The sequence below is a fragment of the Balaenoptera physalus genome (assembly GCF_965194825.1).
Source record: "Balaenoptera physalus genome assembly, chromosome: 8".
NCBI lineage: Eukaryota > Metazoa > Chordata > Mammalia > Artiodactyla > Balaenopteridae > Balaenoptera > Balaenoptera physalus.
The window spans coordinates 64,193,533-64,214,226 of NC_138887.1; the positions used below are offsets into that span (position 1 = coordinate 64,193,533).

Consider the following 20,694-nt stretch of genomic DNA (forward strand, 5'->3'; position numbering starts at 1 on the left):
CATTTGATGATTTGTTTTCTTTTTGCATGTGTCCTTTAAAATTAACATTGCAAATTTAGAGGCCCTTTGGGATGCAGGTGATAGAGGACAAGTTGTTATTGTTTACAGGTTGAGAGATTAGGCTTACATGGAGTTACGATGTGTCTCAGAAAGTCATAATTCCATGGTTTAGGAGCGATAATCTGCTTGGGAATGTGGGTGGGGAGGGGGGGGCTCCAAGTGTTGAGATTATGTTTGTGGAGCCAAGTACATTGTTCTTCTTAGACAAGGATGCTTATTTGGGGTGGCATGGGATGGAAGGCTGATGGAGATTACTGGGGACAGCTGCCATTCTTAATGCAGGCGTTGCTCTAGAACATTCTGTATAAACTGCATATTACCATTTCTAAACTATAGAACACCTCATTAAATTTTTAAATTTAAAATATTTTAGATAGTGCATGACTTATCCCATACACTTTCTTTCTTACTATGTGCCTTGATTTTTAAGGATCTTATTCTTTAAATTAATTTTGTTACCGAACTTGAGTGCTTTCTCTCTCCTTGTTAGAAATGAGAGTAAAAGTATTTGATGGTCTGAGATGGAATTGGTGCAGTTATTTTACAACTTTGAGTAAATTTAAAGTAAAATTTAAAAACCTAATCCTTCTTTGCTTTCACTGAAATATTATGACCGTAGAGATGAGAAGTGTTGCCCCTGAAACTTGGTCTGAGTTCTCTTGTTAATATAAGAGAAATTTCTGCAAATTCAATTTGGAATCAACACGTGGGCACTTTTAAGATTTCGTTTTCATGGTCTTAAATACAGAAACTCATAATCTATTTTAAGCTTCTTATAAATGATGGAGCACTTGTTTACATGTGTAAAATGACTCTAAGTAGTGTATTGAAGTTCATGTTAATGTTTGCTATTTAATGACACCTAATGATATTCAACGAAGGGTTATGCTAAACCAAAGAGAAAATGTGTTACCCAGGCAACTGCCTCAGGCAGACTAGAGATTCAGACATATGGCTCTGTAGTACACATTATTTCAGCATCTTTAAGCATAAAGAACCACACATGTAATTGACTGTGAAAAATTACTGCTCAGTTACTGTATTGTATGGTCATAATAGAAGTAAATGAATACGTCATTGTTATTGGAACAAGTCTGTTGGGAACCACTTGTAGACTCTACTATTTAAGAAGCAAAAATACAATAAAAAGAAAATAGTTGGTTTAATTAACATGTAAAATTGGGTTAATTTGAATTCAGCTGGCACAGCAGATATTAATGTTGGCTTTTTTTGTGTGCGTGTGATATTCTGGCTCAAGCCTATGTACTTCTATTTCTTCTTGCCCACACCATGAATAATTTTATTTAAAAAATGATAAAAGCTATTTCAGTCATTGAATTTTTGCTTTGCTAAGGGCTTATGTTCTGATCACATCAAAAAAGGTTTTTGCGTGTATCCATAATGTAAGTTTTATAAGTGAAAGAAAATGTTAAAATATTTGAGTAACTGATAATGTTTTTTCAAAGGGCAATCAGTAAAACTTGATTTCATGTATTTTTTTAAAATTTAGTTTACTACTTTTTAGTCAGAGTGCCTAGCTGGACAGTTACTGCATTGGCAGATGCAAGACAGTAGCACATTTGCTCTTGTCACTTTTTGTGTGTCTGTGCTTATTTAGATGCTTCTTACTTGTTTCTGAATATCATTTTAATCATCGTCACCTTGCTTCAGAGTTTCAGAAAAACGCATTGAGAAAAGCATTGTGTTCCGATTACAAAATGATTTAACTCAATCAATTTTTGGTGTTTTAAAATGTTATTTGGGCAAAGAACACCCATAGATAGTATGGGCATGCGAAGATTGTTCCTTGAGCTGTCTACTGTGCCGTAGGTACTCACATAGTCTCTGGAGTGCAGGGCGCTTTTGTGTTTTTCAGCTCTAAACTAATCAAACTGGAGACTGAAGTCAGATATGCAAAGGGTTTGGCAGCATGTACTCTACTGGAAGCATTTAAAGTATGTAACTGGTTTCCAGTGGCAATCTGACAGCTAACCTGCTACTTTATGCAGTGATAGGCCAGTGTACAGTGGTCCTTAAAAAATGCTAGTTAACAAATTCACTTGCCTGCTGGCTTTTCAGTTACTGATTTATCGGGCTTATCTTCAGTTTATCTCCCCGTTACCCTTCTTCATTTGCCATTTTATTTATTTTCATTTTTATTTATTTATTTGTTTTTGGCTGCTCCGCGCAGCATGTGGGATGTTAGTTCCCCGACCAGGGATCAAACCCATGCCCCCTGGCACTGGAAGCATGGAGTCTTAACCACGGGACTACCAGGGAAGTCCCTTTTTTAAAAATTTATTTTTATTTTTATTTTTTGGCATTTGCCATTTTAATAATGTTGAAAGCCTTCTCATCCAGCCTTGAAAGAATAAGGGAAGATCTAGGAAACCTAGATTTAAAAAAAAAAAAAAAAAAAAAAAACTACTTTGCTTACACAAGTGGATTTTCCAGTATGGTTTATAACTACTTTTCCCTTTTTTCACCACTGGTCTTTCTCCTTTTCAACTTTTTCCCCCATTAAAGGCAATCCCCAATTTAAAATGAGTTGCTCATAGTGTTTTTAGTAACTTTGTACGCATTTTATTTTTATAGTTATTATAAAATATTGGCTATATTCCTTGTGTTGTATAGTATATCTGTGTAGCTTAATTTTTACATGATAATTTGTACCTCTTAATCCCCTACCCCTATATTGCCTCTCACCCCTTCCTTCTCCCCAGTGGTAACCACTGGTTTGTTGTCTATATCTGTTGAGTCTACTTCTTTTTTGTTATATTCACTAGTTTGTTGTATTTTTTATATTCCACATATAAGTGGTATCATACAGTATTTGTCTTTATTTGTCTGATTTATTTCACTTAACATAATACCCTCCAAGTCCATCCATGTTGCTGCAAATGGCAAAATTTCATTCTTTTTTATGGCTGAGTAGTATTTCACTGTGTATGTATATTTGTGTGTGTGTGTATATCTCACCTCTTCTTTATCCATTCATCTGTTGATGGACACTTAGGTTGCTTCCATATCTTGGCAATTGTAAATAATGCTGCTATGAACATTGGGGTGCATGTAACTTTTTGAATTAGTGTTTTCTTTTTCTTCAGATATATACCCAGGAGTGGAATTGCTGGGCCACATGGTAGTTCTATTTTTAGTTTTTTGAGAAACCTCCGTACTGTTTTCCGCAGTGGCTGCACCAATTTACATTCCTACCAACAGAGTACACTTTTCTATTAACAAAAACCCAAGTCTTTGGATAGATCTCAAAATGCTGTTTATCCCATGGTGTAATAAAGAGTATCTGTGGTACATATTACTGAACTCAATATTGGTAATTATTCAGAATAGGAACAATGTAATATGATAAGATAGCTTTTTTTAGTTTTTTTTTTTTTTTAATAATGATATATTTAAGAAATAACAGGATAGAGTATTATGGAGATAGAGAATATGATTTGTCTCTAGTTTTAAAAAGCCTGTGGTGGTTCCTTTCCTTGATGCAGCCTCACTCTTGTGGGGATTGTTCATGATTAAAGCTTTTTTATAACTCAAGGTTAAAAGATGGGAGGTTGGGGGAGCTGGCTGGACACAGGGACAGAGTCTCCTGAAGTTATTGGGCGGTATTATTTAGCAGGGAAGGAAAGAAGCGATGGGGTGTAGAGCATGTGTAGGTGAAAGACACTTTTCAGTGTGTAATTGAATGAACTATTGGCAAAAGTGAAGTAGAGCGGGGATGGGTCATATTTGCTCGACATGTTTGATCCCGCTGATAAGGAAGAAAGTGTTAGAGGTAGAAGAACACCCTGTATAAACCCCAGCAGTTGGCACAGTCTGCCTTGGGCAGCTCGAGTACTGTTTGAAATGAACTGCAAAGCAGTGGCCAGACAGGTAGATCTGGAAGCATGGGCATATCACTCAACGAGTTAAGCTCGTAATTACGAGAGCCTATATATTTATCTTCTTTTGGCAATATGCGGGCAGTGATATATGCAGAGGTGGTATTTATAAGCTAAATTCATGATAAGAATACAGTAAAATTGCTAATAAAATCTTTAATAGGTTTTTAAAGCCAGGCAGTAGCCTGCTTGTTTGAACAATATTCAATCTGTCGGATTTCATTGGAGCCAATGAATTTAAATAGCCCCTTGGCGAACGCTGCAGTGAGATTTGAACCTGAATGCATGGTAGGGCTGAGGAGCCCAGCTGGCCTCAGAACAGATGCACTCCCGGGAATGCCAGGCCGGTGCCGGAGCCAGGCTGGACACAGATCCTCCCTCCGACTGAAGATGGAAGAAAATGGGATTGTAGCGTGAAAAGCACTGGAGAGAGCACCTGTAAGAGATCAGGAAAGGGGGTCTGTTCCAACTTGCCCAGCAAGATCATGCTGCCAGTTAGGCAAGGGAAAACTACGGCTCGAGCCTCTTTCTACCTTATAACTGATGGTTTTTAGAGTATAAAATGAGGTAATAACTCATTGTCTCTTTCTAGAGTGTGTTAAGAACAGTTGCGTTAAATTTACATAATTAGGGCCGTTGAGGCTTAGTTTGTTTGCTCACTGACCATCAACTGGAATATTAAACAAAATCTTTATTTATGACCTCTTTCATCATCTGCCTAAGTAGCGGTTTTTGTAACCTCAGTAACTTCAGGGCCTCAGAGTCTGTGCTTCTCTGGTGGCTGCAGGCCACCGGGCATCCCCAGGGCACACCTGACTTGCTCCTGGGCTTTAAAAGCTGTGTGCTTTGACTTCTAGGACAAGCCCCCCAGCTCTGTCTAGAGAGCGTATCCTGGATTTGATCATTTCTGTTTTTCTCTCTCCTGCTATGACCCCGGTCCCGCCCACTGCAGCCACTTCTAACTGGACTCGTGCTGCAGGGTGTCCTGAGTGTTCTTTCTAGGAGCTCACATCACCCCCCTGCATAAAACCCTCCAACATGGCTGTTTCCCATGTGTGCTTGGAATGAAATCCACACAGCTTGTATGCCCTGCACCCTCCTTCATCCCCATCTCTCTCCCTGTCCCCCACCCCTCTACTCTCCAGCCACTCAGGTGTCTCCCTGTGCCATGGAACTTGGCAAGGTTGGCTGGTCATAGGTCCAGCCCTCACACTGAGGTTTCTTCCACCAGAATACCCTTGCTCCAGATCTTCCCGTGCCTCCTCCTTTTCATCATTCAGATCTTAATGCCACCCCCCAAGAGGCATTTCCTCACCACCTATCCCCATCATTCTCTAGCTTGGCTGTGTGGGAAGTTAAAAAAAAAAACAACAAAAAAAAACGGATGGTTGCTCTGATCCCTCCTTATACCCATTAAGTAGGCTCGCTGGGGCTAAGAAGCACTATCTTAATGTATTTCTCAGTTTTGCCCTCTACACAGCAGTTATCTGATCTAGAACCATCTCATCTTTATGTAGGTATGTTTGAGCTCATTGCCTGCCTTCTCCACTGGAATGGAACTCCTTGAGGACATGGATTCTGTCAATCTTATTCATTTTCATAGTACCCTTAGTGCCTAGGGCATTGCCTGGCATATGATAAGTGCGGGGTGCGTATATGTTTGGGGGCCTGAACAATGTATATTTCCAGGGCATTTGGGAGGGAGATAAAAAGAACTGGAAAACCCCCAAAGCTATTAAAGATGTTAAAGTCATGGAGGCCAAAACTCTTTTGATAAACTGGCCATCACAGGAGAGCCCAGTTCTGTTTTTGTTTTTTTGTTTTGGTTTTTTTCTCTTGACATTCACAGATACTTGAACCTGGGTGGTCTGGTGGTTGGAACCCAGTTTTTGGCGTTAGATTTTACTTTTATCTCTGCCATTAATCCTGGACAGTTGTTTGGCTTCTGTTGTAGCACACGGAAGAAGGTAATAAGGAGAAGTTATTTTTGTGAAGCACTCTTGTGGTTAGGAACCTTAAGTAAAAGTGGAAATTGGATTTTGATATGGTGCATTGTCTATTACCAAACTTCCTAAAGTCTAAACAGATCAGCTCTTTACGTGCAGTTGCTTAAACTTCCATAGCCACAGAGTTGGCCTGGAGATAGGAGGCAGGCGGGAGATGAGAGGGACCACACAGGTTACAAGCCATTGCTGAGCGAGAGTAAGCAAGAGCAGGGAGGAAGAGAACTGGAGCTTATCCACCTTGGATGGCCAGAGTTAGTGTGACGCTTTCAATTGTTTGCTTCTTTTTTCAGCTCTCCCCACCCCCACCCATTTTATTCAGTCCTTCTGCCACTACCCAAATTTAGGTCCTTGCTGTTCTGTTTCATAGAAATTTTTATTCTCTTTCTTACTACACAGATAATTCAATATGTATGTTATTGAAAAGATTAGAAAATATGGACAAGCAAAAATAAAAAACCTTAAATTTCTAATATTTTAACTACCTGGAGATACACCCATGACTAACACTTTGGTGTTCATCCTTCAGACTCTTTTTGTGTGTGTATAAGATACCATTTTTGTCCCCTTCTAACAGAATGGGCTTGTTTTCTACATACATTTGTGTAACTGATTTTGTACTTAATAACATGCATTTGTTTATTGCAGTTTGTAGTGGTTGGATAGTTCTCAGTGTATGAATGGTCCTTTATTTAATCAGTCATGAATTGTTTTCACTTTTTTCACTGTTATCAACAATGCTGCTTGAGCATTCCTGTAGATAAAAGTTTGCACACATTCATTGATTATGTTTTAAGGTAAATTCCTGGAAGTGGGATTGTGGTGTCAAGGAGTGTGGGCATTATCAAGACTCTTGGTGTATTGTTGGATTGTCCTCCGGAGAGTGTAGTGCCATAAACTTCTATCCCCTTGTCGTAAGGAGCCTTTCTTTCTCCTTCAGATCTTCATGATTCTTCCCTGGATTCAACCAACAATCTCCCCAACTCCAGACTTTTCTCCCTCCAGTTCATTTAACTCTCCTCTGCCAGATTTAAGGGTCTGAAGCACAAATTCATCATGTCACTAAAAGTTCCAGATTTTATGTGCCATTATGAACTCCATACCTTCCTTTGTGCTTGCCCTCCCTCCAGCACACTTGCACTTCTTGTGGCTCTTCATCTCCAGCCTTCCTTCCTTGGTTCCTGGCTCACCGTCTACCCCCCCAGGCCTCCAGTTGTTTGGGGCAGAAATTGCACTTTTTAAATTTTTATTTATTTATTTATTTATATTTTTGGCTGTGTTGGGTCTTCGCTTTTTTTTTCTGTGCGAGGGCTTTCTCCAGTTGTGGCAAGCCGGGGCCACTCTTCATCGCGGTGCGCGGGCCTCTCACTATCGTGGCCTCCCTTGTTGCGGAGCACAGGCTCCAGACGCGCAGGCTCAGTAGTTGTGGCTCACGGGCCCAGCTGCTCCGCGGCATGTGGGATCTTCCCAGACCAGGGCTCGAACCCGTGTCCCCTGCATCGGCAGGCAGATTCTCAACCACTGCGCCATCAGGGAAGCCCCAGAAATTGCACTTTTCATCTATGTGTTCCCGGCACTGGCCTGCGCTCAGCACATAGAGCAGGCGCTGAATTGGAGTCTATGGCCTTTCCTTTCCCCACCTGCCATCTCTACGTGATCATCTCCCCTCTTTTACAAGACTGATGTTACATGACCACATGGTCACATCTTCCCTCTGATGTCATGTGTTCCTAATTTCACAGACTTTCTCCATCTCCTCCTTTTTCTCAATATAACAATAATCTTTCCCTCCTCTGAATTTGTGGAGTAATTTATCTCCAGTTCTCTTATATTACCTACCATTTTTTCTATAATATCATAATTTTCCATCTATATTCTCTACTATAAGTCTTTCCAGGCCGAGAGTTCTTTCTTGCAAAGTTGAGAAGGGCGGGGAAGGAAGCCTACAGTTATGCTACTGTAAAGAAGCACTGACATCATTTTGGTACGTATCCTTCTAGTATCTTCTTCTGTCTATAGTAGACATGTAATCTTACATCATCCTAAGCATAATGTCCAGAGGCACTCCACTTTTAATCCTTTCCTCCTTGGCTCAGTATGTGATTGCAGTATGTGGTGCTTTAGCTGTTTTACCGAGACTTTAAAGGACTTGTAACGTAGCTGCTGTTATAAATGCCTTTCAGAAGAACAGTAGCTGTGGTGGTTTGGAGAACAAAAATGACTTGCTTAAAAAAATCTCTGCTCGTGTCAGAACCATGAAATAGAGTAGTTGGAAACCTACTCTCCCCTAATCTTTTTTTTTTTTCCACTGGTTTGTGCACTTTCTCATAGATGTACTTTTTTTTAACATCTTTATTGGAGTATAATTGCTTTACAATGGTGTGTTAGTTTCTGTTTTATAACAAAGTGAATCAGCTATACATATACATATATCCCCATATCTCCTCCCTCTTGCGTCTCCCTCCCACCCTCCCTATCCCACCCCTCTAGGTGGTCACAGAGCACTGAGCTGATCTCCCTGTGCTATGCGGCTGCTTCCCACTAGCTGTCTGTTTTACATTTGGTAGTGTATATATGTCCATGCCACTCTCTCACTTCGTCCCAGCTTACCCTTCCCCCTCCCCATGTCCTCAAGTCCATTCTCTAGTAGCTCTGCGTCTTTATTCCTGTCCTGCCCCTAGGTTCTTCAGAGTCATTTTTTTTTTTTTTTTAGATTCCATACATATGCGTTAGCACACAGTATTTGTTCTTCTGTTTCTGACTTACTTCACTCTGTATGACAGACTTTAGGTCCATCCACCTCACTACAGATAACTCAGTTTCATTTCTTTTTATGGCTGAGTAATATTCCATTGTATATATGTGCCACATCTTCTTTATCCATTCATCTGTCGATGGACACTTAGGTTGCTTCCATGTCCTGGCTATTGTAAATAGAGCTGCAGTGAACATTGTGGTACATGACTCTTTTTGAATTATGGTTTTCTCAGGGTATATGCCCAGTAGTGGGATTGCTGGGTCGTATGGTAATTCTATTTTTAGTTTTTTAAGGAACCTCCATACTGTTCTCCATAGTGGCTGTATCAATTTACATTCCCACCAACAGTGCAAGAGGGTTCCCTTTTCTCCACACCCTCTCCAGCATTTATTGTTTGTAGATTTTTTGATGATGGCCATTCTGACTGGTGTGAGAGGATACCTCATTGTAGTTTTTCTTTGCCTTTCTCCAGTGATTAGTGATGTTGAGCATCCTTTCATGTGTTTGTTGGCAATCTGTATATCTTCTTTGGAGAAATGTCTATTTAGGTCTTCTGTCCATTTTTGGATTGGGTTGTTTGTTGTTTTGATATTGAGCTGCATGAGCTGCTTGTAAATTTTGGAGTTTAATCCTTTGTCAGATGCTTTGTTTGCAAATATTTTCTCCCACTCTGAGGGTTGTCTTTTTGTCTTGTTTATGGTTTCCTTTGCTGTGCAAAAGCTTTTAAGTTTCATTAGGTCCCATTTGTTTATTTTTGTTTTTATTTCCATTTCTCTAGGAGGTGGGTCAAAAAGGATCTTGCTGTGATTTACATCATAGAGTGTTCTGCCTATGTTTTCCTCTAAGAGTTTGATAGTGTCTGGCCTTACATTTAGGTCTTTAATACATTTTGAGTTTATTTTTGTGTATGGTGTTAGGGAGTGTTCTAATTTCATTCTTTTACATGTAGCTGTCCAGTTTTCCCAGCACCACTTATTGAAGAGGCTGTCTTTTCTCCATTGTATATTCTTGCCTCCTTTATCAAAAATAAAGTGACCATATGTGCATGGGTTTATCTCTGGGCTTTCTATCCTGTTTCATTGATCTATATTTCTGTTTTTGTGCCAGTATGTCCCCTAATCTTGAGTGGTGTAGGCCTGTGAAAATGTGACTTCTGTGTTTGCTTCCATGTCAGCTGACCCGTATCGCACTGTTAGTTGCTGCAGGTGTGCATTAGTGTCATATCGTGACTGTTCCTCTTAGATGCTAGTTGCAGAGCTCATCAGAGTTGTGTGATTTATTTTAGAGGACATCTAACATTGTCAAAGAAGTTTGGGAAGTTGAGGGCGGAAAAGGAACTAAGTGAGCTCCCCAGCCAGGTCTGAACTTGATTAAGCTTGTATCCTTTGTTGTCACTTACGCTAATACCCATTAAATCTGTAAAGCAAGACTGGAATACTGTTTACACAAAAATATATATATACATATATAAATGTTTTTAGATATCACGCTGTAGATGAATATAGTACTATATAATTATTCTGATAGCCTTCTAGTCAGATAACCTTGAAAATCCAAAATGATCTTGATGAACAGTAAAACATTATGATTTCATAGTTTACCTATATACCTCCTACATAGATGTATAATACTTGTATCTAACAGGATTACCAAATTACGTACTTTTTTGGTATCTGTAACATGCCTAAAATACCAGAGCATTCATTGGCCAGTTATGGTTATGAAACGACACTGACATTGCCAGAGGAGGATTTGTTCACCCATATAGATGGCCTTCAGGTTTCTCATACCATTTTGAGAGAGATGAGATTCTCTTTTTCTGGTATTCAAGCCTTTACTTAATTCAGATCATTAAATTTAAGAAATGTCCTGTTTCTGCATAACACTGTGCGATTCGTCTTAACTCACCCACCGTCTGTAGAGATAATATATCGAATGTGATTGTTTTTTTGCCTCAACAAACTGCCGGCAAGTTCGGCCGATCAGTGTGTGACTGTATGGTTGTTGGTGCTGCCCTGAGGAGGTCCTGGGGTGTGAGGAGTGGTGGCGAGAAGAAAGCAGCCAATCAGAAACACATTTCTCCTCTGTGCTGCTGCTCAGTGGTTTGGAGCTGGGCGAGCATGCATCCCTAAGTGAAATGCTTCTGGGCAGTTTCATTCACAGCTTTAAGTAGCCTTTGTTTAAAAACTCCTAGTTCTGTGTTTCCAGTCTTGGCCTATGTATTAATATTAGTTTGCTAGGGCTGTCATAACAAAGCACCACAAACTAGGTGGCTCAAAGGAAAAAAAAAAAAGAAAAGAATTTTATTGTCTCACAGTTCCAGAGGCTGAGACCAAGGTGTTAGCAAGGTTGCTTCCTTCTGAGGGCCTGTTCCATGCTTCTCCCCTAGCTTCATTCGGGTGGTTTGCTGGCAATCTTTGGCATTCCTGGGTTTGTAGAAGCATCACCCTGATCTCTGCCTTCATCTTCATGTGGCACTCTCCCCGTGTGCATGTCTGGGTCCAGATTTCCCCTTTTTATAAGGACTCTAGTCATTTTGGATTGGGTGCCAACCCTACTCCAGTAGGATCTCATCTTAACCAATTACATTTGCAACGATTGCATTCTGAGGTTAGGACTTCAACGTGAATTTTGGGGGGACATAGTTCAACCCATATTCACCTTTCTCCTGAGGTCCACACTAGTCCTTTTGGTTTCCTGCTGGATACCATACTTCAGTGTTCCACGGGTATCTCCAATTTAACACAGTTAGAATTGGTCTTACTCTCTCACAATTCCCTCCTTTTCCTTTTTTATTCTTTATCTTTGGTGGTGGTGTCATCATCCCACTCAGTTATCTGAGTTAGAAGTCTTGGAGTAACTCTTTTGTGGCTCTCAGCCTCTGACCTCCAATGGCTACCACGTTTTGTCATTCCTGCTTCAGTTGTATTTCTCCACTTTTCCCCTTTCTCCAATCCTAGTGCTTCAGCTCTGGTTTAGACCCCTGCTGTCTCTAAATGTCAGGCTGTCTCCCCACATCTTGTCTTTCCTCTGTTAAATTCATCTTCCACAGCAGTTCCTTTTCTAAAATAAAGATATGAACCTGCTATTTATTAACCCTAAAAACCTCCAGTGACTTCTCACTGCCTGCAAAAAAAAAAAAGGTCAGGATTCTGTAACTGTCCCTTAAAGGCCTTTACAGGTGGCTGGCATGATAGCTCAACCACTCTTTTACTCGGCAGGACCGTTAGATGCAGGATCAGTAACACCTTTGTCCTTCTCTAAATACAGCACACCCCTCTGTACTTAGTTCTTTCCTCGGTGTAGATCGTCCTCCCCCTACCCTTCTCTCTTCTCTCCATCCTCCCATACCGATTGGAATTCTGTCTCAGTCAAATGGGAACCAGGACACTTGGTTTTCAGGCCAGAATGCCAGAAGCCAATTGTTTCACCGTGCACAAGCCCTAACTTCTAATAGTTTTCTCAAAAGTAAAATGAGGAGGTGGAAGGAGATGATCTCTAAGATCTTTTCAGCTTTAAAATTTTTTCTTTGAACGCCACAGCTTCGTGGAGCATTCCTTAATTTCCTTAAATTTATTCCTTAATTTATTATTTATTTATTTATTCCTTAAGGCAGAATAAATCACTTCTCCTCTCTGCCCCTTGATGCTTTATTTCTTCTTTTACTTTTGATACTCAGCTCGCGTTCTGGCGGGGTTATATGCACATGACTACCTCTCCTTCCCCCAGCAGGCTGTCAGCTCTTTGAGGCCAGCCGGGAACCTTCCACTCAAATGTGTTTCCCTTGCCATCCCCACCTGCCCCTGGTCCTGCTCACACTCACAAGATTCTCAGTGAGACAGACTCTGTAGTCGAGGAGAAAATGTTCTGGGCAAGTGTTCTTCTGTAATACACGCTGTTCCTGAATGTTCCCCTGCGTTCGGAAGGATGTGTTTTTGGATGGTGAATGACATAGAGACAGTGTAATGAACACACCAGAGTTTTCCTTTCTTTGTGGCATTATTATAATCAGGTGACATTCTGGGCAATAGCTAAGTTAACGTTGTAGCACTTACTTCGTATAAAAATGTGTTCTCTCTATAAGATTTTAGAGGTAATTAAGTGTTCTGTGAAACATGGGAAAGCACGTCTGTTTTCTTTCTCCTTCTATATCCTCGAGACTTGGACTATCCCAATGTATCATTGAAATATTTGTACATTTAAAATACAAAATAGGGGAAAAAACTTAGTTCTAAGACAGCCTTTGTGGATTTATTTACTCCTTGGAAGTCAAAGCATATGTGGCCTGTTCTGTTCCTCCTAATGGATAGATGTGATCGTATCATGACCTTGCTCAGAAACTTGCATCTCTGAACCTCTGATCTCATTTCACAGTGTTCTCTTATGTACTTTTCTGTCCAGATAAAATTAGTTCCTCACATTTTCCTTGCACACTCCCTAGCTTTCTTGCACCTGCCTTTCTGCAGGCATTTCCCCTACCTAAGGTGACCCCCTTTCTATGCCCATTACTGCATACCTGAATTTCACTAATTTTTCGAGACCCAGCTCACGTTCCATTTCTGCCACAAAGCTTTCTTTGGTTTCCTACCAAAATTCTGTTATCATCATCTTGGTTCCTGTCTTATGATTTGTCTTTCCTGTATAGTATTCTAGACTAGTGTTATCTGTCTTACCAGACTAAAAGTGCCTTGGGGTCACATTTCATGGCCAGTTTATCTGTATTCTATCCCCCGCCCCAATATCATCCTCCAGTTCAATCCTCATGTGGTCAGTGGATATCAGTAATGAATGAATCTTTGTGAACCATTTTTACATGGTGTAGGAAGGTATTAATGAATGACTGAGCTGGTCTATTTTGTTGTTAACAACCATATATTAATCTAAAGTGTCTAAGCTTTATTTTTAGAATCTAACAACATGCCTGAAACAAAAGTGATATGTTGGATAAAAGTTACGTTTGAAATTGTAATGCATTTAATGTGTCACCATATCCTCACATCTGTTGTGTCTTTTAGATTCTGTGTGTTATTTCAGTCCACTCTATGTAAAAGGAAATGCTAAGTGTTTATACATGTTTTTAGGTTTGAATTTTTTTTTTTTTTTTTTTTTTTTTTTTTTAATTTATTTATTTATGGCTGTGTTAGGTCTTCGTTTCTGTGAGAGGGCTTTCTCCAGTTGTGGCGAGCGGGGGCCACTCCTCATCGCGGCGCGTGGGCCTCTCACCATCGCAGTCTCTCCTGTTGCGGAGCACAGGCTCCAGACGCGCAGGCTCAGCAATTGTGGCTCACGGGCCCAGCCGCTCCGCGGCACGTGGGATCCTCCCAGACCAGGGCTCGAACCCGTGTCCCCTGCACTGGCAGGCAGACTCCCAACCACTGCGCCACCAGGGAAGCCCTGAATTTTATTTTTTGACAGTGATGTTTTATTTTTTCCCTTAGTGTATATTTGTGTATGCTTTTGTCTTCCACAAGCTACTGACTTTATGCTTTGTGCTTGTTTTGTGTTGCAGATTAATATCCTTTCAAGAATTTGTGGCATTTGAATCTGTCCTGTGTGCCCCAGATGCTTTGTTCGTGGTGGCCTTCCAGCTGTTTGACAAAGCTGGCAAAGGAGAAGTTACTTTTGGTAAGGGGCGTGAGTGTGTGCACACCTAAGGAAGTGCAGACCTGTGTGAGCAGTTAGGGTTTTTTTCCCCAAGAATGAAGTGTATGGAAATGGTTTTAAGAAGTTAGCCTGTCCCTTTTAACAAAGATATCTCAGTGTTTTGAGGTCCAGTTCTTGAAAAAATTGTCTCCCTTCGTGAAAAATTAAGTTTCTGGCTTAGTAGTTTTGATGCTCTGTTTTAGTTGTAAGGCGAGGGAGGATGGAGCACGACTGAGTCACAGGGTCGTAGAAGGTGAGAGGCAGACAGGATTTGACCGTGCACTTCATTCCCTTCACAGTCAGTAGTGCTTTCCACGGTTAGAATGAAGACGTTAATAAAGTGCCTGAGAACAGAAGGGATTCATGTTCCCAGTACCTTGTGTCCTTACCTTGTCCTCATGGAGTAGCTTGAGTCCAGAGGCAGCACGCGAGATGGTAATTTGGAGCAGTACGTGGAGAACCCTATTCTTCTAAATAACACGTTCCCCTCTGGCTGGGCTGGCAGTGTCCGCTGTGCTGCCCCCACCTTTATTTGGGGACACAGCACCATCTTCATGGGGCTCAGCTGCCAAGCTGCAGAAAACCCTGACGTCTCCTAAGCATTAGGAGAAAGGGAAAACCAGGACGTGGTGGGGCAGTGGTACGTTCTTTTTTAAAAATAAACTGGTTACTGAAGATACATTGTGCAGAAGACACCACATTTCCCTTGGACTGTGCAGTGTCCAGCATATGTTGTCTGTGCATGTGAACCTGGTGTAGGAAGCATTGCCGTGGAGAATTTTGGAGCCCTTTTGGGGCACACAGATTGTGCATTCAAGGGAAATGGGTAATGCACCCATTTTAAATGTCTTTGTTCCTTGTCTCTAATTTATTCAGACTTCTTGGTCTTGTCTTACTTGTACGTCGTGAGGAATGTACAGATGGGGGAAATACAGTTGGTGTAATAGAGCACCATCTGTTCTGGATGGTTCTGGAATTGGAGAGACTTAGCTCCTCCCAGCTCTGCCACTTTTGTCTCTGAGTCAAGTTAATTATCCTTTCAGGTCTTTATTTTCCTTATCAGAAATGAAGATAATAACTACATAAAGTATAGGTAAGGCAGCCTTCCTCCTCCCCCACCCATTCCTCCACGTTCATTTGACATGACAGTTATTTAAGGCTAGATCAGCCAGGGCAGAGGGAAAAACACATACATTTACCTGGTTTTGTTTCAGGTACTCTATAAATTTATTTATTTATTTATTTTTGGCTGTGTTGGGTCTTCGTTTCTGTGCGAGGGCTTTCTCCAGTTGTGGCGAGCGGGGGCCACTCTTCATCGCAGTGCGCGAGCCTCTCACTATCGTGGCCTCTCCTGTTGCGGAGCACAGGCTCCAGACGCGCAGGCTCAGTAATTGTGGCTCACGGGCCTAGTTGCTCTGCGGCATGTGGGATCTTCCCAGAGCAGGGCTCGAACCCGTGTCCCCTGCATTGGCAGGCAGATTCTCAACCACTGCGCCACCAGGGAAGCCCTGTTTCAGGTACTCTAGAAGCTCAGATGCTTTCCGTTAACACTTCATGAGCATTATTTAATATTTAAAAATCCCTAGAATAATTTTAGTTTTTTCCTCTTCCATCACCCAGTTCCTCTAGCCACAACTTTTCAATGGAACACCAATAAAAATGTTCCCATTAAAATCTCCAAATAATAAATGAGCAGCTAGCTCATGGTGGTGTTGATTTACCCAGTGGAAGTCAGTTTGATGAGAACGTTATGATTACGTTTCCTCGGGGTGAACAACGAGGGGAACCTGTAAGTTTGCATAAGTTCAGCAGAGGTGTGCTTGCTCTCTCGTCTTCCTCCTTTCTGCAGCAAATCTGGAGGGAGGGCTGGAAGAGAGCTGGATTGGAGATGGGGGGCTGAGGAACGGACTTCCGGCGTTTTCCCGACTCCGACCAGTCTTCCGTCCATGGGCATGAAGTGGCGGGGCTGATGTTGCCACCAGCACACCCACTGGCCTGGCGGAGGAAAGAAGCAAGAGGCTTTGCCAGTGCTGGGAGGGCTGTGTGTGTGGTAGTGTGATTAGGAGAAAAGAACAGGTAAAGCAGCAGAATGTGGGAGATGGGAGTCATCTGTGAATTGTAGAAAGAACGTGGCATGACAACTGTTTCTGCTTCTCACTAGCTGTTTGTTGATGGACAAGTCATTTCCGATTTCTGAGCCTTATTTTCCTTATCTACAAAATCAGGGTAATAACCTATCTTCCAGGACTATTGCACATAAACGGGCCATGTGGAAAACAAAGGCCTTTATAAAAATAATATTACTAAAAGAAATAATGTGAGAGGACAAAGGAGGATTTTATTTTTCTTCTTCTTTTTTTTTGATCCTTGAGAAGCCCTTTATTTTAACTTGCAGTTTAACCACTGGCCAGGTAGCTGGGAATTTTGCTTACTATCTGTGCTGTGTTGAACAATGTCCCATCTCTGAAGACATACGAGAGTGCGTAAGAAATTGGGGCTTCCAGGGGGCTACAATTCTGCTTCTGTCCTCAGTTGCACATGACTGTGGTGGAAGAGTGCATAGCCCATCTCCCGCTACCCTGCCTTCTGCAGGTAATTTGTTCCAGAATCTGCCTGTCTCACAAAACACAAACAGGGTATGTCCTGTATCTGTTTATGATGAGCCAATGGCGTCCTCGCCCTGTGGGTGTAATAAAATGTAGCCTGGGCTTTTCTGAGCTATTAATCCCCATTTAGGATTAAACTGAAAGAGCTATGCGTAGTACAAAGAAGATACTCAAATGACCATCAAATTGCAAAATAATAGCTGACTTAACATTTTTCATGAGGTCGGGTAGAGTCATTCAGTGGAGGTGAGTGCTGTATACAGCAGGCTTTTGCCAAGTGAACACAATCATACGGGAGGTGTGGCAGCCTTAGGAGTGTTTTGTCAGCAGGTACCTTTAGAAGAAGCTAACAAATAGGTACGTTTTTCAGGAAACTTGTAATGCAGTTGAAGAAATTTTTTAAAAAATGGAGTTGGGCAGAAAAGTGGACTTACCTAGTCAATCCTGGTCTCATAGCCCACAGTATTATAAGGGAATCCAGATCTGTGCCCTGGCTGTTTGTCCATATGAAGCTGTTTGAGAGACACACAGTGGCACTCTTTGCTCTGATTACTTCCTCAGCTCCCTGTAAATCCTTCACTCAAGAGAGACCCTTTTGTATATCAGAAGGTTGCCCTCCTGAGTGTGCATCTTTGGGAGGAGTAGGCATGGAGTGGCGAGAGAGGAAGGGCTCCTTTTTTAACCTCCCAGGTTGGCATGGTCAGCTGTGGTCACGGGGTGAGCGCTGCTTTTGCACTAAACAGTGGGTCATCTGGGGCCTTCCCATGGGTTGCAGGGAAGGCTGGCAAGGGGCCTCAGATCCCCCATGTCTCCCGGCTTTGCATTTCATCCAGAGGAGAGCAGTTACACTCTTTATCTGTTTACATATTAGGTTTCCACAGAAGAGCTCATTTGAAGCAGGGCTTCTAGGTCTAAGCCCAGTAAGCGCCAGTATTTGTCAACAAGCCGGCAGTGTTAATGCTCCCACTAATGCTGATTCTGATACACACTAAACAAAAATCAGATGGAGCGTTTCAGTGTCGCATTTCAGTGAAGCCTTGCCCCGTGTTCTCTGAGGCCTTGTTTATGTTTACCGTATTTTCATGTCCAGATCACTCCCTGTGTTTGCTACAATGAAAAGATCTTGATGAGGCCAATTTTGTTCCTTTGATATCTAGTTCATTAAGTTCTCCTGTTTCCTTTGAGGGAAAACTTATCTCCACTATTCTTGTTCTCACCGTGTTTTCTTATTTTGATACCCGATATTTATAAGTGCATTTTATGATGCCAACAGGTGTATAACATGATATCAGTATAAGTAGAAAATTCTACTTAACAATTTACAATTCTGTGTGACCGGAGAAAAAAGTATTTTGTTCTAAATCTTTTCATTTGCATTTTTAGCCTATTTTATATGATAGTGATTTTTTACTCTTAATTTTTTCAAGTGTACTTTATTGAAGTAGAGCATACATGCAGAAGGATGCACGAATCCTAAGTGTACATTTTGATGACTTTGCACAGTGTACATACTTGTTTTACCACCATCCAGATCAGAAAGAGAATGGTACCAACACTCAGTAGGTCTCTTCCCAGTTACTGTTCCAATGGTAGCAAGGGATATTTATCACCACCAGTTGATTTTGCTTGCTTTTAAACTTAATAAAAATGGAGTGGGCTTCCCTGGTGGTGCAGTGGTTGAGAATCTGCCTGCTAATGTAGGGGACACGGGTTCGAGCCCTGGTCTGGGAAGATCCCACATGCCGCGGAGCAACTAGGCCCGTGAGCCACAACTACTGAGCCTGTGCGTCTGGAGCCTGTGCTCCACAACAAGAGAGGCCACGATAGTGAGAGGCCCGCGCACCGCGGTGAAGCATGGCCCTCGCTTGCCGCAAGTAGAGAAAGCCCTCGCACAGAAACGAAGACCCAACACAACCAAAAAAAAATTAATTAATTAAAAAAAAAAAGAATAGCTCTTTAAAAAAAAAATGGAGTGATACAGGATTTATTCTTTCATTCTCACTTCTTTTGCTCAAATTTTATTTGTGAGATTCATCCATGTTTTTGCTATGTGTATTTTTATTTTGTTCTTTTTCTTTGCTGTGTAGTATTCCATTGCATAACTTTACCCTAATACGTTTCCTCATTCTACAGTTGATAGACATTTGCACATTTCCAGTTTTGATTGCTACAAATACGCTTTGAACATTCTTTTATGTATTTTGGGGTGTGCATATGTGTAGGCATTTCTAGGAGTAGAATTGCTGGGTCGTAGAGAGCTTCCCTGGTGACGAAGTGGTTAAGAATCCACCTGCCAATGCAGGGGACATGGGTTCGAGCCCTGGTCCGGGAAGATCCCACATGACGTGGAGCAACTGAGCCCATGTGCCACAACTAGTGAGCCTGCGCTCTAGAGCCCGTGAGCCACAACTGCTGAGCCAGTGTGCTTCAACAACTGAAGCCCACATGCCTAGAGCCCGTGCTCCGCAACAAGAGAAGCCACCACAATGAGAAGCCCGCGCACCGCAAGGAAGAGTAGCCCCCGCTCGCTGCAACTAGAGGAAGCCCATGTGCACAGCAACAAAGACCCAACACAGCCAAAAATAAATAAAATAAATTAAGAAAAAAAAAAGAATTGCTGGGTCTTAGAAAATGTATATATTTAGCTTTCTGTAGATCTTACCAAACAGTTTTCCGAAGTGGTTGTACCAGTTTACATTCATACCATCAGTGTATGAGAGTTCTAGTTATTTTACTTCTTTGCAAACACTTGCCGTTATCAGTTACTTTCATTTTAGCGATATCTCACGCTGTGGCTTTAATTTGCATTTTTCTCATTACTTATGGGTTGTACAACTTTTAAAAAACTGTTTATTGGCCATTTGAGTATCCTTTTTAGTATGTGTCTGTTTTCTAGATACAGGGGCTTTGTGGATTGTATATTTCCTGATGTTTTTACTCTGTGACTTGCACTTTTACTCACTTCATGGAGTCCTGAGGAACATAAGTTCTTAATTTTAATGTAGTACAAATTACCAGCATTTTCTTTTATTGGTAGTGCTTTTTTTTTTTTAATAAATAGATTTATTTCTTTATTTTTTTATTTTTGGCTGTATTGGGTCTCCGTTGCTGTGCATGGGCTTTCTCTAGTTGCGGCAAGCGGGGCTACTCTTCGTTGAGGTGCGCGGGCTTCTCAATGAGTTGGCTTCTCTTGTTGCAGAGCACGGGCTCTAGATCAGGGACAGCAAACTTCTTCTGTAAAGCGCCAAAGAGTAAACATTTTGGGCTTTGTGGGCCATAGGATCTCTGTCACAACTACTCAACTCTGCTGTTCCTATGGATGCATGTGGCTATGTTCCAATAAAACTTAATTTGCAAAGACAGCTGGTGGCCAGTGGAACATAGTTTGCTGACCCTTCCACCAGAGTATTAACAGGAGCATACACAAGTTGATGATAAGACTGGGGATTAAGACAGTAGAATGGGTAGGTTGTGGTGATATTTGGGTATTTGTAATGAGCTATGAAACAAAGAAGGTTCTCTTCTTTGTGTCTAATATGGTTTGGTTAGCTTCATTGAGAAAGTGACTTTTGAACACAAATTTGAAAGAAGTAAGGCAATTGATCATATAGAATAAGGAAGAAAGAGGGGAAGAGACTGTCCCAGGTGAAAGGAATAGCCTTTGCCCAGGTTGGAAGGCTGGAGTGTTCTTGGCACATTTGAGGAACAGCAAGGAGGACTCATGT

The 20,694-nt window shown here is 41.5% G+C and overlaps 1 protein-coding gene and 1 long non-coding RNA gene across 2 annotated transcripts in view; both read left to right on the top strand.

Moving 5' to 3' along the window:
- SLC25A13 (solute carrier family 25 member 13) overlaps window positions 1-20,694 on the top strand; it is a 205,006-nt gene that overhangs the window by 77,586 nt on the left and 106,726 nt on the right. Inside the window, 1 exon segment of the mRNA XM_082471842.1 lies at window positions 14,230-14,345. Coding sequence (XP_082327968.1) covers window positions 14,230-14,345 — 116 coding nt within the window.
- Window positions 14,352-18,937, top strand: LOC309665615. The gene is made up of 2 exons (XR_014266578.1): window positions 14,352-15,577; window positions 15,881-18,937. It is a non-coding gene; the product is annotated as an uncharacterized lncRNA (long non-coding RNA).